Source organism: Sprattus sprattus, assembly GCF_963457725.1.
Source record: "Sprattus sprattus genome assembly, chromosome: 14".
Taxonomy (NCBI): domain Eukaryota; kingdom Metazoa; phylum Chordata; class Actinopteri; order Clupeiformes; family Clupeidae; genus Sprattus; species Sprattus sprattus.
The window spans coordinates 28,041,484-28,057,000 of NC_137912.1; the positions used below are offsets into that span (position 1 = coordinate 28,041,484).

General features: G+C 41.6%; 1 protein-coding gene across 5 annotated transcripts in view; it reads right to left on the reverse strand.

Moving 5' to 3' along the window:
- Nucleotides 1-9,272: 9,272 nt before the first annotated feature.
- The window catches only part of dmd (dystrophin), a 237,000-nt gene continuing 230,755 nt past the window's right edge, over nt 9,273-15,517 (reverse strand). For 4 of the 5 annotated variants that reach the window (XM_080851393.1, XM_080851392.1, XM_080851391.1 and 1 more), the window contains 2 exons: nt 13,582-13,607; nt 9,273-10,782 (listed from right to left, as the gene is read on the reverse strand). In XM_080851393.1, coding sequence (XP_080707519.1) covers nt 13,585-13,607 — 23 coding nt within the window. In that variant the 3' untranslated portion in view covers nt 9,273-10,782; nt 13,582-13,584. The remainder of the gene's footprint in view (nt 10,783-13,581; nt 13,608-15,517) is intronic. The other variant, XM_080851395.1, reaches the window with a different exon arrangement.

The following is a 15,517-nucleotide window of genomic DNA, read 5'->3' on the forward strand; positions in this document are numbered from 1 at the left end:
ACTGTTGTGGTCCCTAAAAGTTATAAAAGCATAATATCATTCTACTTACCGAAACAGGCCAATCAGGATGCTCCTGAGGCACACACGCACACTGCCTCACACACGCACAGTCTCCAGGTCCCTCTCCCTCTCTGTCGTGCGCGCGCTACACAGATGCTAACACGGTTTGGAGCACGTCGCTCGCTCTAGATTCCGGGAGATTTTAAGTCATTTGAGGGCATCAGGGAGTGGTTATCAATATGCGGGAGACTCGAGCCTTTGGATGTCTGCTATTATCATTAGCCTATTATTTGTATTATTATTAGAAACATATAGCCTTTTACACTGTGACATGACAACAGCTGTGCGTAAGCATGTGTGGACACTGTACGTAGAAGGCTGCCGCGGACCTCTAGCATGAACTTGACAGATAGGCCTATGATTTTCTGATAATATGCATCTCACTGTGTTCGTTACCTGTTGCTCCTTGGTGACTGATGTCAATAATGACATTGCACACTGTGCAGAAAGCATGGTGGGGATGTCTAAAAGAACGGAGGCATGGCCATTGTAGTAGTTTATATGTTCTACGGTAAGGTTGGCCATAGTATAAAGGTAATTACGGTATCTGTATAAGCCACTCCACTAACTGTATACCGGCATTCGAGTTCCAAGTAAATGGCAAATAGACGTACCTTCCTTCTGTCTCCGTGTCTACCCTTTCTTCACCTACAAATATTACAGTGGCGACGAGGTAAGGAAGTGAATCCACATCAGTGATGAAAACTAAAGATGTTTGATGAGTATACCGTCTACTAAATGCAAGATTTTGCATGTTTTCTGGTTCAGAAGAAACCGTAGTTGCTAGCTATTGAAATTGTTTTCGATGCTAAGCAAAGCACGACATTTGAAAGCGCAAGAGCGCCATCCAGTGGTGAGTGACTGTAACAAAAAGGGGAAAATCGTTGTCAAGACAAAAGGAAGTGGTTTAAATTGACAAAGAAAAAAAACGGAGATTAACTAAAAAGGCAGTCAACTGAAGAATGTATTGAAAGAGGGAGAATTATAAAGTTGCAGTGACATTCAAATTAGACTACACCTGCAGAAATGGCATATATTGGAAAGGTTCCAGAATTTGACAGTAAGAAAGAAGATTTTGATTCATATTTGGAAAGGTTTGAAAGATGGCTGTCTGCAAATGACATTGATGCAGGAAAGAATGCGGATGTATTCCTGAGTGTTTTGGGTCCGACCGAATATGGATTACTTAAAAATTTGGTTGCACCGAAAAAAGTCAGTGAGGAGACTTACGATAGCCTCACGAAAGCTATGTCACTGCATTTCAAGCCAAAGCCTATATTGATAGCAGAAAGGTTCCGATTCTACAAACGACAGCAAAAGCAAGATGAATCAGTCTCTGACTATATCCTTGCACTGAAGAAACTAGCGTGCACTTGTGACTTTGGACAATTTCTTAATGATGCACTCAGGGATAAGTTTGTATGTGGCCTCTTAGGGGAGCGGTATCACAAAAGGCTACTCTCAGAAAAAGACCTAACTTTCCAAAAAGCCTGTGAAATTACACTTGCTCTGGAATTGGCCTATAAGGACACAAAAGAATTGAGAGAACACGCCGAGACACCAAAAGGTGCAGTTAACAAAGTCTTCAATACTCCAAGTGACAGACGACATCACATGAAAGGTCAAAGTTCACGTTACGGTCGGCAGGATGATTCTAGAGGAAAACAACGGGTTTCAGAGAAATGGCAGTGCTATCGATGTGGCAAAGATAACCATCAACCAACTGAATGCCACTACCGCACTGAAACATGCCATGGATGCGGGAAAGTTGGACATTTGAAAAGAGTCTGCAAGAAAATGAGACAGAGAGACAAAGCGCAAATGGTCATAGCAACCAGGGAAACGGATGACTCAGAAGACCTTGATGACAATGAGCTGGAATTATATACAGTATACACTGCACAAGGAAAGAAGGATGGCATTTTTGTCAGCATGGAGTTATCTGGGAAACCAGTGAAAATGCAAGTGGATACGGGTGCTTCAGTATCTTTGATTCCAGAGTCCCTTTATCAGAAGCAACTGAAGAATTGCCCACTAAAACCATCTGCCATTCACCTGTCTTCATATTCAGGAGATACCATACCTGTGCTGGGGAAGGTCCTGGTGCCGGTGAAGTATGGGGAACAAGAGTGGAAGTTGCCACTTGTTGTGGTTAAAGGAAGTAAACCGCCATTGCTGGGAAGAAATTGGCTGCAGAAGATAAAGCTGAACTGGGAAAAGATCTTCAGCCTTCAGAGAACTGAACCACTCACACTGCAAGACATGCTTGAAAAGCACAAAGACTTGTTTAAGGACGGATATGGAAAGATTAAAGACTTCAGAGCCAAGATCAGAGTGCAGAGCAATGCCAAGCCAATCTTCCACAAGTCACGACCAGTACCTTATGCGTTGAGGGAAGCAGTGGAAAAAGAACTTGAGCGCTTACAGAAGAACGGAATCATCACCCAAGTGGAAAGAAGTGATTGGGCTGCACCTATCGTCGTAGTACCAAAGAAAGACAAGGCTGTGAGATTGTGCGGTGACTACAAAGTGACGGTGAATAGATGCATACTCCCAGAGGAATATCCTCTACCAAACGCTGAGGACTTATTTGCTACTCTGGCCGGCGGAAGAGTTTTCAGTAAACTTGACCTGTCCTTTGCTTATCAACAGTTGCAGCTTGATCCAGAATCAGAGCAGTATCTGACGATACACACACACAAAGGCCTCTTCAGATACCACCGTCTGGCCTACGGTGTCTCCACAGCTCCAGCAGTGTTCCAACACACAATGGACCAAATCCTTCATGGCATGGAGAATGTAGTGTGCTTTATGGATGACATCCTTGTCTCAGCGCCTACAAAAGAAAGACATTTATTAATATTAGATGAAGTCATGCAAAGACTGGAAAAGCATGGAATAAGGATCAAGAAATCAAAGTGTGCATTCTTGCAAGATTCAGTGGAGTACCTCGGATACAGAATTGATGCACAAGGACTTCACCCAACAGCAAGCAAGGTAGAAGCCATAGTAAACGCACCAGCTCCACAGAATGTTACAGAGCTAAGATCATTCCTGGGATTGCTTAATTATTATGGAAAGTTCTTGGCAAATGTATCAACATTACTGCATCCACTTCACCAGCTGCTACACACAGACACACCATGGACATGGTCTGAGAAATGTGAAGACGCATTCAAAGCCTGCAAACAGCGTCTCCTAAACAGTAAGTGTCTTGCACACTATGACCCAGAGAAGCCTCTTAGGCTAGCATGTGACGCCAGTCCATATGGTGTTGGTGCAGTAATTTCGCATGTGCTACCCTCTGGTGAAGAGCAACCAATTGCTTTTGCATCAAGGACTCTGTCATCAAGTGAGCGAAATTATGCTCAAATTGAAAAAGAAGCATTGAGCATAATATTCGGTGTCAAGAAATTTGAAGTTTGTGCTTTTGACGGACCATAAGCCACTTTTGACCATACTAGGCCCCAAATCAGCAGTTCCAACTCTTGCTGCACTCCGCATGCAACGCTGGGCCTTAATCCTACTGGCATATGACTATGACATCCAGTATAGACGTTCCAGTGACCACGCCAATGCAGATGCGTTGTCACGTCTTCCATGCAAGCATGACGCTGATGAAAGCACAGATGAGAATGAAGCCTTCTGTGTGTCCCATGTTGAGCAGTTGCCGGTGTCTGCCAAAGACATAGCAGAAGAAACTAGACTTGACCCAATCCTCTCTAAGGTCCTGGATCTGACATTGTCAGGATGGCCAAAGTTTGTGCCAAATCCAGAGCTCAAGCCATTTTTCTTGAGGAAGGAACAGTTGTCTACAGACCAGGGATGTATTCTTTGGGGGTCTAGGGTCATTATACCGCCGAAGTTCAGGCAGCGTATTCTGTCAGATGTGCATGAGGGACATCCAGGAATGACAAGGATGAAGGCACTAGCTAGAAGTTTCCTGTGGTGGCCTGCACTAGACCAAGAGATAGAGAATCATGTGAGTCAGTGTGCAGCGTGTACGACTACATTGAACAGACCTGCTGCAGCACCTCTTCATCCTTGGGCATGGGCTACAACACCGTGGGAAAGGATACATGTAGACTTCGCAGAAATCAACAAGCAGCACTACCTGGTGGTAGTAGATGTCTATTCCAAATGGCTAGAAGTCCTGCCTACACAACTGACAACAGCAGAGAAGACTGCAAATCTTCTCCGGAACCTCTTTGCGTCATATGGTTTGCCAAAGGTGCTCGTGTCAGACAATGGCCCTCCCTTTACATCGACAGAGTTTGAGCAGTTTCTCAAGAATAATGGAGTTCGCCATGTTCTCACACCACCTTACCATCCTGCGTCTAACGGAGCCGCAGAACGAGCAGTACAGACCTTCAAGAAAGCCTGGACACGACTGGAAGCACAGTCTGTGTCACCCCATCTACGGCTTGCTCGGTTCCTGTTCACATATCGAAACACTCCTCACACAGTTACTGAACGCACCCCGGCTGAATTGTTCCTGAAAAGACAACCACGCACTCGCCTGTCATTACTGAAGCCGGACATATCAGAAGTGGTGGTCAAGCATCAGCTACAACAGAAGAAGGCTCATGACAAGCAGGCAAAGCCTCTCGGATGTTTAATCTGGGAGAGAGGGTGTTAGTTCGAGATTTCAGACATCCTAAGAAACTGTGGATTCCAGGGGAAATTCTACAACGAAAAGGACCTCTGACCTATGTAGTGCAAATAGGTCAACGCCAAGTCAAGGTGCATGTGGATCACCTTTGTGCATCTAAAGCTTCAACACGTCCAAGCAGAATGGATGACAGCGATTCCCTGGACTACACAGCCAGCTCTGAGGACCAAGCAGAAAGCACGGAGCAAGAAGATGCAGCTGGTGATGCATCTCTGGAAGCTCAACCTGAGCGTCGCTATCCTGAAAGACAGCGAACAGCACCAGAAAGACTGAATCTCTAAATGTTCATGTAGAGATAATTACTTATTAAGTCAGTATTTATGTTCAGACTGCTTACTGCTATATTCCTGAAGTTTAGGGTATGTTACTGTTAATTGAACCCTGCATATGTAGTTTAAAGGAATGACTAATGCAATCAAGTATGTAGTCTGGTTATCTAGGTTTTAATCTAGGAGGGAGGAGTGTAGTAGTTTATATGTTCTACGGTAAGGTTGGCCATAGTATAAAGGTAATTACGGTATCTGTATAAGCCACTCCACTAACTGTATACCGGCATTCGAGTTCCAAGTAAATGGCAAATAGACGTACCTTCCTTCTGTCTCCGTGTCTACCCTTTCTTCACCTACAAATATTACAGCCATCTCTCCCGGTAACTATCAATGATTTTTTGCGATCTTTTTATTTTATCCGGTGGTTCTACCATGGTAACATACTACAAGAGTTTGTCTAAAATAAGTAGTTTGAAAAAAACCCAAAAGCGTAGTCAAACCATTTATAACACAGCCAAGACACTTTTTAAATCGATGGCGAACACGAAAACCACATGGTTAACATCGTTGGGCTAAAATTAAATACATTTTTAACGTCTTATCTCTACATTACTCGTTAGTTTACCTTTAAGTGATTTTTTTTAATGTCCTCACTTGAAGAATTGGCCAGATGTGGTCGGGAAGGGAGAGTTAGGTAAGTATTCATGAATGAAAAATCGCTAACTGACACCTAAACAGCGGTTGATTCCTCTGACCGCAGAGTAATCTAGTATTCTCTGATTTCGATAGTCATACAGGGGATAGGAACGGCAGGGGGTCTGTGATTGGTCAAACTCCTCTTCTGCTTCTTACTCTGCTGCAGCTGCCTATGTACGCATTGGTGACTCGAGACAGACTGTGAAGTTTGAACCCATTGAAAGCCGGCAATGCATTATTGAGCGTTATGCGTTCTTAAAAAAAAAGATATATATTTTTTTGGTTATGCGTACTTTTAGACCATCAACTCGTACCAGCGTACGTTGATGTCAAAATGCGTGCCAGGTACGCAAAATGCGTACATGTTGGCAGGTCTGTTTTTATTGCCCACAGAAGAGACAACTACCGGGCCATGCAATTTGTAACATTAAAAAAAGAGTTATTGGAGAATCAGACTGGGCCTTTAAATGGCTCCTACACCACGTATCACTATAGAAACATTTGAAAATTCCCAAACACAATCATTAAAGTGTGCTGTCCTGTCTGTCCACCTCAGCTACCCAGGTATCCCTCCTTGTTTGTGTACTTAAACTAATCTGTTTTTTTTTTTTTTGTACTAATGTAAATACCCTATGTTGTTGGCCTATTGTACCCTCTAGCTCAGGGGTACTCAATTAGATACCCAAAAGGTCCACTCGCCAAATATCCGTTCAGTCCAGGGTCCGGAACAGTGACGGTCAAAATCTAAAAACATAACTCCAACTAAAATGTTCGAACTATGCACCAAAAGTGATGTGGTCTGGCCTTATTTGTGTGAAAGGTGACACTTTTTTTGTGCTTTAAACTTGGGCATAAAAGGTGTGAGGGCCAGGCGGAGGCACTGATGTAAGTGTTCATTAGTGGGTGTGCTCCTGTATTTGTTTTTCACCATATTCATGGTTGAAAAGGCAGACTACATTATGTTGAGGTATGCATACTCTTGTTGTGTGTCTGATCTAACAATTACACTGCATGTTGCTTGGTATGATTGCAGATGGTTTCTGGCCCTAACCTCAGAGTTCTGACGGTAATTTTGTTCGAAGTGTGCATGCTTTGCTTCATAGTAGTGATGTGTCGTTCTTGAACGATTCGTTCATTTTGAACGAATCCTTACAAGGACTCAAGAGTAACGAGTCCTCTCAAAAAAAGATTCGTTCTTTTTCTTATGACCGCGCATCGGGACTGTTGCATAGGCTAAGCCAAGGAAACAGAAATGATTCGTTGAATGCAGGTCACGTGAAAAATGATCCAAAGACCTGTATCCGAAAGACCCAGTCGGAAAAAGAACGAATCATTTCTGTTTCCTCTACCAGTTCTGAGCCTATGCAGGTCACGTGTAAAAGGATCCAAAGACCCGTATCCGGCAGATGAACGAATCATAGATCCAAAGACACGGTTGGCAGAAGAAACAATTCGAAACAATTCGACCAACTGTCTGCCCCCTCCTAAGGGCGCTACCATCAATGGCTCATCTTTTCCCTCTTACCCCTCTCACTGAGAGTGAGGTCTCCAAAATCCTAGCAGGTAGCCGTCACACTACATGCCAGCTGGACCCTATCCCATCCAACATCCTTCAAGCCATATCCCCTGCCGTCTTACCAGCAATAACACTAATGATTAATGCCTCATTTAATTCTGCAACATTTCCTTCTTCATTCAAAGTGGCTCGGGTAACGCAGCTGCTCAAGAAGCCGTCTCTCGATCCCACTGAGGTGGAAAACTATCGACCGGTCTCACTTCTCACCCTCCTATCTAAAACAATTGAGAGGGCAGCTTCCAAACAGGTCACAGAGTTCCTGTCAACAAACAATCTCCTCGATCCAAACCAGTCTGGATTCAAAAGCGGTCACTCCAGCGAAACAGCCCTGCTATCTGTGACGGAGGCCTTAAAAACAGCTAGAGCAGCAGCTCAATCCGACAGTATGGGCATCTCAGGCAAGGCGCACTCCTGGTTTGAATCGTACCTCACTGGGTGCTCATTTAAGGTGTTATGGCAAGGTTATCTGTCTGTACCTCACCACTGGGGTGCCTCAAGGGTCGGTAATGGGACCACTTCTCTTCCATCTACACCGCCTCGCTGGGCCCTATCATCCGCTCGCATGGTTTTTCCTACCACTGTTATGCCGATGATACTCAACTGGTGCTGTCTTTCCCTCCTGAGGACAACACTGTTTCGGCACGGATCTCGGACTGTCTTGCTGATATATCCACATGGAAGAAAAACCACCACCTTCAGCTGAACCTGGCCAAAACAGAACTGATGGTCTTCCCAGCCAAACAGTTCATCCACCACAACATCAATATCAACACTGACTCTTTATCTCTTGCTCCATCGAAAACAGCAAGAAACCTCGGGGTCATTATTGATGACCAACTAACCTTCACAGCCCACGTTGCCTCTGTCGCTAGGTCATGCCGCTTTGCGCTATACAACATCCGCAAAATCAGGCCGTACCTAACCCAGTATGCCACCCAGCTGATGGTGCAAACCTTGGTGAGTTCCCGCCTCGACTACTGCAACGCCCTCCTAACGGGCCTGCCGGCTTGCGTGGTAAAACCACTACCGATGATCCAGAACATGGCGGCCCGTCTGGTGTTCAACCAACCAAAGAGGGCGCATGTCACCCCGCTACTCATTGAGCTCCACTGGCTGCCGGTAGCTGCTTGCATCAAGTTCAAGTCACTTATGGTTGTCTACAAAGTGCTAACTGGTTCTGCTTTCACCTACCTAAATGCTCTTGTAAGGGCAAATGTTACACCCAGGATGCTGCGCTCATCCAGCGAGCGCCGTCTGGCACTGCCGCCTGTGCAAGCACGGCAATCCAGACTATTCTCAGTTGTAGTTCCACGTTGGTGGAACGACCTGCCTAGCACTACCAGAGCAGGGGCGTCCCTCTCTACCTTCAAGAAGCTCTTGAAGACCCAACTCTTCAGAGAGCACCTCCCTTCCTAACTGGCACCTTGGCTAAACTTGCACTAAAGCAGTGACAGTCCCGCACTTCGTTTTCTCTGTATGTCGTTTTTTATTTCTTGACAAAAAAAAAGCAGTATTTATTGTTACAGCAGGTTTTTATTGCTCTTAGATTAGTTGTTTTGTCCCTTGTACATCGCTTTGGACAAAAGTGTCTGCTAAATGACTAAATGTAAATGTATAGTTGTCGGCTTTGATAGAATTAAACAAAGATTATTTTTGCCATTTTCCGGGTGGTAGGGTGAATCACATAATTTGTATTTTAGTCCACACGTTCATGTGTGATATCCAAACTAAATCATCAAAAATAAATGTGGGTTTCCAGTTAATCAGAGACACTTAATTTGGCTCCACAAATCTGGACAGACTGATTGTTCCAAATTCAAAGAAGTGATTTTTGTCTTAGTTTTAAATCTCACTGTACACTGTACCACACACCAAAGTCCCCTCGTCTCCCTCGCTAATCCTGTCATTTCTTGCTGACAAAGAAGTATAAAATGTTTGACAAAAAACATGAATAATTGCATTAATTATGTGATGAAATTCATTATACCATATAATGAAATATATGCCAGAATGTCATGCTTTATTGAGGTACACAGTAAAGCATTAATCGTACAACAGTAAGGCAAATCTGATGTTAGGAAAGTCAAAATGTCAAAAGTTAAGTGAAAAATAAAAAAGCATCCTCTACATAAGTTACTTTTCAAACATGCGGAATACCATGGTTCAAACACTTTAATGTGAAAATGTGGTTATTCTTTCCATGTCCATCACCAGTGATTTCACACAATATGTTTTCTCCCCAATAAAGCAAAAAACAAAAATGTAGATAAAGCACTTTCACTACAACAAAAATTATCAATACTAAGACGTGGACTAAAACGGTGTGCAAAAATGAATGAAAAACTATTCTAAAATGTGCTTGTTTTGTTCAGCCTTTAGGCATGCACAAAATACTGTGCAGGAGGGTGACTGATCCTTAACCTTATCATTAATCGTTTGTTCACTTAAGCACCTTTGAACATCAGTCAGTACTGTGGAGAAACAGTCGCCCACTAACAAATCACTAACAATCAGAAGACTATCCACATTCTTGACCCAGACTGATGAGTTACCATCTCATAATGAAGATGATTAATTATCATTTACTATGCATAGCACAAGACATTTGATTTTCACTCATATTTATCCTGTTAAAATTTCTCTGATGCTATTATAAAAATATCAGCAGCTAACATCATGAATTAGTGTTAATGATGGAAAGAACACTCATAAATAAAACACTGAGAGTAAAAAGGTGTTCAGTCACAAAAACAATACAATCATACCCTCTAGTACTCAAATTATCAAACCATGTTTAATGGAGATGCAGAGCATATTGTTTATATTGAAATCTCAGAAATGTATCGTATGGTAATTCCAGTGGACATTGACTGAATTAAACAACCTTTCATTTTATAATAAATTAAATAAAAGAATGACATTTTTAACGGTATCAGTGTTTTATATAAAAAAGCTCAAAACATTTGTTCTTTTCTTGAAAGATATTACCTTCAGGAAATGTATCGAATCCATAGAAACATAGTGGCACTCACAAATGATTTGAGATAACCATCTTGCCTTTTAGTATGCGTGTGATGAATATGTAGTTCAGTTACTAATTCATTTGTTTTTCTTCCATAAAGCACCCTTATGTTTACAATCACTCTTTTGAATCAATACAAATGTTTGAAATATGTTTCATAGAAAGAAATAGCCAGTACATTGACAAGATTCAGATTTTTTTAAACAATTGCATAGAAGTTTAAAACCTGTTTTAGTTAATAAAACAATTAACTGTAAGAAACTACTGAAATCTACAAGTGTTGGAACCAAGATCACTCAGCAAAAATAGATTCATATTGATTTTCTTCCTTGTAAACATGTCCATTTTAATTGGTTTAGTCTAAAAAAGCATGCATGGGAGGCCAATGTCAGTCAGTTGCCCACATCATCTGTCATCATATTGACCAGGGACTCCATTGCACGGCCCACATCATCTGCCATGTGAAACAGACTACCAACACACACACCTGAGGGGAAAGAAAACAACTATGAAAAGTTTGTGATACATGGAACACATTTCATAATTTTCTGTATATTATGGCTGACAGACACTTTACCAAACCATGGGCCTCATTTATAAAACGTCTTAGACGTAGAAAAGGACATATCTCTACGTCTGGTTTCAGTTTGTGTAAGTACATTTCCTTGTGGCAATACTGGAGTACTGCAGGAATTCAGGACTCTCCGAGCGCCAACAGCCAACACGCATTTTCATCATCATCATGGTCAGCACCACCGTCACCATTTGGGCTAATGAAGGCCAAATTAATGTTTCGCTCAATAAAATCAAATAAACTATTAGAATAATTCACACATGAATGAGATTCACGTCTTATATGTATCCGTTTTAATTTCACAAGTGTAAAACATTTTGCTCAAACGTATAGCCTATAAAAAGTCTAATAGTGGCTTAGTTTTCAGTAGGAGATATGGCTGCATTGGCGTTGTTGGAGGATATTGCCAACTGTGCAATAAGGAGAGAGAGGGTTTTTTTGTGATCGCGCAGACTTTTTGACACAGGATGATGTATGTCTGATAAGCAGGTACCGCTTGACGAGAGCGTTGTGCCCAAATGGCCTCTCGTCTACAGAGGCGCACCAGATGCAAACAGGCCATACACGTTCAAGTTTTGTCCGTTCTTGGATTCCTGTCTACAGGAACGTTCCGATGAGAAATTGGAGACCAGTCGAGCAATCCCCGTCATCATTAAGCATAATTTTGCCCGATGTCCTTCGCAGTAGGCTACTATCCCTCTATATGCCCGCAATGTATTAGATTTCCATACAGTGCCCAGCAAAATGTGAAAGAGGATTTCCTGCATAAAACAGGGTTCCCAATAGGGGTGGGCGATATATATCGTCTGCGATAATATCGTCATTGTTGTTCAAACGATGTGCAAAATTACATTATCGAGTATTTAAATGACTTTGCCAAAAACAATGACACGCACGGGGAAACTGTTCACATCATGTTCTTAATATAACCTACGGCGCAGCAACGCTCCCCACAGCACGGCACTCACACGACTAGTGGGTCTACGTGATCACGTGACATGGCTTCTCGCATCCACTTTGCAACAGGTTAGCAGCGCATGGTGATGTCTGTTGTGCCTCCGTTGATGTAGCATAAAACGTGAGTTTTATTAAAACATAGCGTGTGTAATGTGTAGCTATTCCATTCCGTTTGTTAACCTTTCCTGCTGTCTGTCTCTAAACGTAGTTGAATATTGTAAGGGAGTAAAATGCTCCACGGCCGAAGTAGATTACATGTTTTTAACTTAAGGGTTAATTCCCTTTCCTTTATGTCTGCTGCTGGTTAGTAACAGACAGCAGGAAAGATTAGCAAACGGAATGAAATAGCTACACATTACACACGCTATGCTTTAATAAAACTCACGTTACTCACATACTGGTTAACGCTTTCACAGCACATAAATGTTTGTTGCTACATCCAAACTATGAGTCACCGTTGTCCCTCCCTGTACGTGCTCCTTAAAGGAGCCGCACCATTTTACTAAACGTTCTTGCAATGTGAATTATTTAATTTAAATATGCTTATTGGCCTTATTGTGTACGCTTGTGCGTTAAACAGCGCTTGTTTGTGAGAGAGAGCATTTAACTGTTGATGCCCCAGTTTAAAAATTCGTCCCGATCCATGCTCTAATGCTCATGTATTTGTATTTTTGTACAATCCTGGACAGAAATTTAAGTTTAATAAGGCCATAAGAACTGCTTTTGATGTGCAATAATTCTCATGGATGCATGGAGCACTTTATTACAAGAGTTCAATATGTATGCATTGCAGTTCAATTAAGTTATTTTAGTTTAAAGACAATAAAGAAGTGTTTTCCTTAAACATTGTGCCCATTATTGTAATCTCCAAGAAGGTATAGCCTAACTCTGAGAATTCCAATCACATTTATTTTTTAAATATCGTCTAATTATCGTTATCGTCAAAATGAAAAAAAAATTTGAGATATTATTTTTTGCCCATATCGCCCACCCCTAGTTCCCAATGTTTTCTCATCCAGATTTTGCACACTCAGACAGCCTAGGAAGCCCACTTCAATACAGCACAGGTCGGTAGTGGAGCGCACCAAAGCCTTCGGCTCCTGCCGCAGATGCGGCTTCTGGTGCTGTTCGTGCCGCAGGTGCTGGTGCTTCAGAGACGTGTCTACTACATGTCAAATACTTTGCTTTTGCCATTACGCCACCAGACAGGCTTTCTAACGATGTTTTGGCCCGCATCTGCTCTTCCATCAGCAGAACGTCGATGTCAGCTTCACTTAAATTCTTCTGTTTACATGTTTCTTTCTTGCTTGCCACTGTCACAGAGAGTTTGTGCATTGAGGATGCGCTCTGTTTGTGCATTGATAATATGCTGATTAGATTAAATAGGGGCGTTTTGAGGGCGGAGATTCAGTTGCACACAACTCCACGATCATTTGTGATTCATAACCGAAGGATTGGCGTACACGTGGTTTTTTGTGTGTACGTTCGTTTCTGTGGATCTCACTTACGCTCATTTCAGGAAATGTCTTAGACAAAATGTAGGATGGTTTCTACGCAACGTTTTATAAATGAGGCCCCATATCATAGTACAGTTACACAAAATACAATGTGACTTGAACTGTATGGTGAAACAGAAGAAATGTTGAGAGGAGAGGAAGGACAAGCAATGATTTCAATTAGTACAGCAAGGGGCAAGACATCAGAGATATGTGAAGAAAGATGACAGGTAAAGACTGGGTTAAAAGCACCACTGACCTCTCACTGGTTTACCCGTTGCCCTCCTTGGAAATGGAGAAAAAAATTAAAATAAGACAAAAGCCAGGAAACAAACAGGGGTAAAGACAGGGACAGGGAGAGAAATGGGGAGAAAGCAAGTGAATTAGTCAGGACAGTAGGTGAAAATGTCAATAAAAGTTGCAAAAATATATGTTCTAGCTGATTGATTGAATTATCCATTTACTTCCTCTGATTCATATACTGGAATGTATACAAAAATAAATATCCAATGAGAAAAATTCCTAAAATGTCAAGTCAAACTGTACTGCTTTAGATGATCTCAGTCTGTTAGTTATCTTTGATGACAAATAAAGGATATTCTTCACTATACTATCTGAAGTGATGCTATATCATGTCTGTGTACTGTGACTGAAGTCCTCACTATATCATGTCTGTGTACTGTGACTGAAGTCCTCACTATATCATGTCTGTGTACTGTGACTGAAGTGATGCTATATCATGTCTGTGTACTGTGACTGAAGTCCTCACTATATCATGTCTGTGTACTGTGACTGAAGTGATGCTATATCATGTCTGTGTACTGTGACTGAAGTCCTCACTATATCATGTCTGTGTACTGTGACTGAAGTGATGCTATATCATGTCTGTGTACTGTGACTGAAGTCCTCACTATATCATGTCTGTGTACTGTGACTGAAGTGATGCTATATCATGTCTGTGTACTGTGACTGAAGTCCTCGCTTATCATGTCTGTGTACTGTGACTGAAGTGATGCTATATCATGTCTGTGTACTGTGACTGAAGTCCTCGCTTATCATGTCTGAGCTCGGGGCTTTAAGTGTGCCAAATGTGGCACGCTTTTTTTTAGGTTAGACATTGTACAAACATTAATGCTATAATCATTCCAGGTGCTATTTATTCTTAGTGTCTATGTGTACAATACTGTGAAAGAAGCGGTTCTATATACATAATAGTTTTAGGTTTGTCAACTATGGTAGCCTAACCTTTCCGTTGGTGCAACACATCTGTATGACTAAAAAAATAGATAATATATTTACATTCCCACTTGTATCTCATTGTCTCATTCATTCCCGCATAAAACAGCTTATTACAGAAAGAGGACATATGTCCTCCATGAGGACAGTCAGCTCTGTCAGCCAAAATGTACAGTAAAGTGATTCAAATTTCATGAGTTCATGGTACAGTCACAGTTAATGTCTCATGCCAGTTAACCAAGCTCTCCGAGCTCTCTAGCTTAGGAAGCCATCTTAACAGTTCGCCCGAGTGTTTCTATGCTTTCCTATTTTAATTTTGTAAATTACATTTAGGAGAGTTTAACATAATCTACATAACTAGCTATGATTGAAAGCAAATGGATATCTGCCATTTAAATAAAAAGTAATTTAAAATATTCCTTAGCTAGCTAGTTAGCAGTGGTGGATCCTAACAAAAGCCAGGGGAAGGTAAGCTTACTAAATTATTTGACTGATAGAAATCTCTGTAACAATACACATGTAAAATATACTTAATGAAACATTTAATGTCATTATGTACAGTCGTATGCAAAAGTTTAGGCACCCCTCTGAGGCTGCATGATAATTTACTCTGTCTTCACCCAAAAAAGATCTCAGTGGTATATTATTCATTTTCTAGTTAACACTGAGTGCTGTAGCAGTATTTAGTTGTGTGAAATTAAATTAAATCAAATGTGAATAATAGGCTGTGCAAATATTTAGTCACCCTAATCATTTTAATGACTTGAATACCTGTAACCGCTTAATGCTGATTAACTGCAACACTGATTAGGTTAAGGGTTATTTCCCTGACACACAGATACAATGTGTTGTAATTCCTACACCGTTCACCTGATTTGGATGTAAATTCCCTCAAATTAAAGCTGAAAGTCTGCACTTAAAGCACATTGATTGTTCGATTTAAAATCCATTGTGGTGGT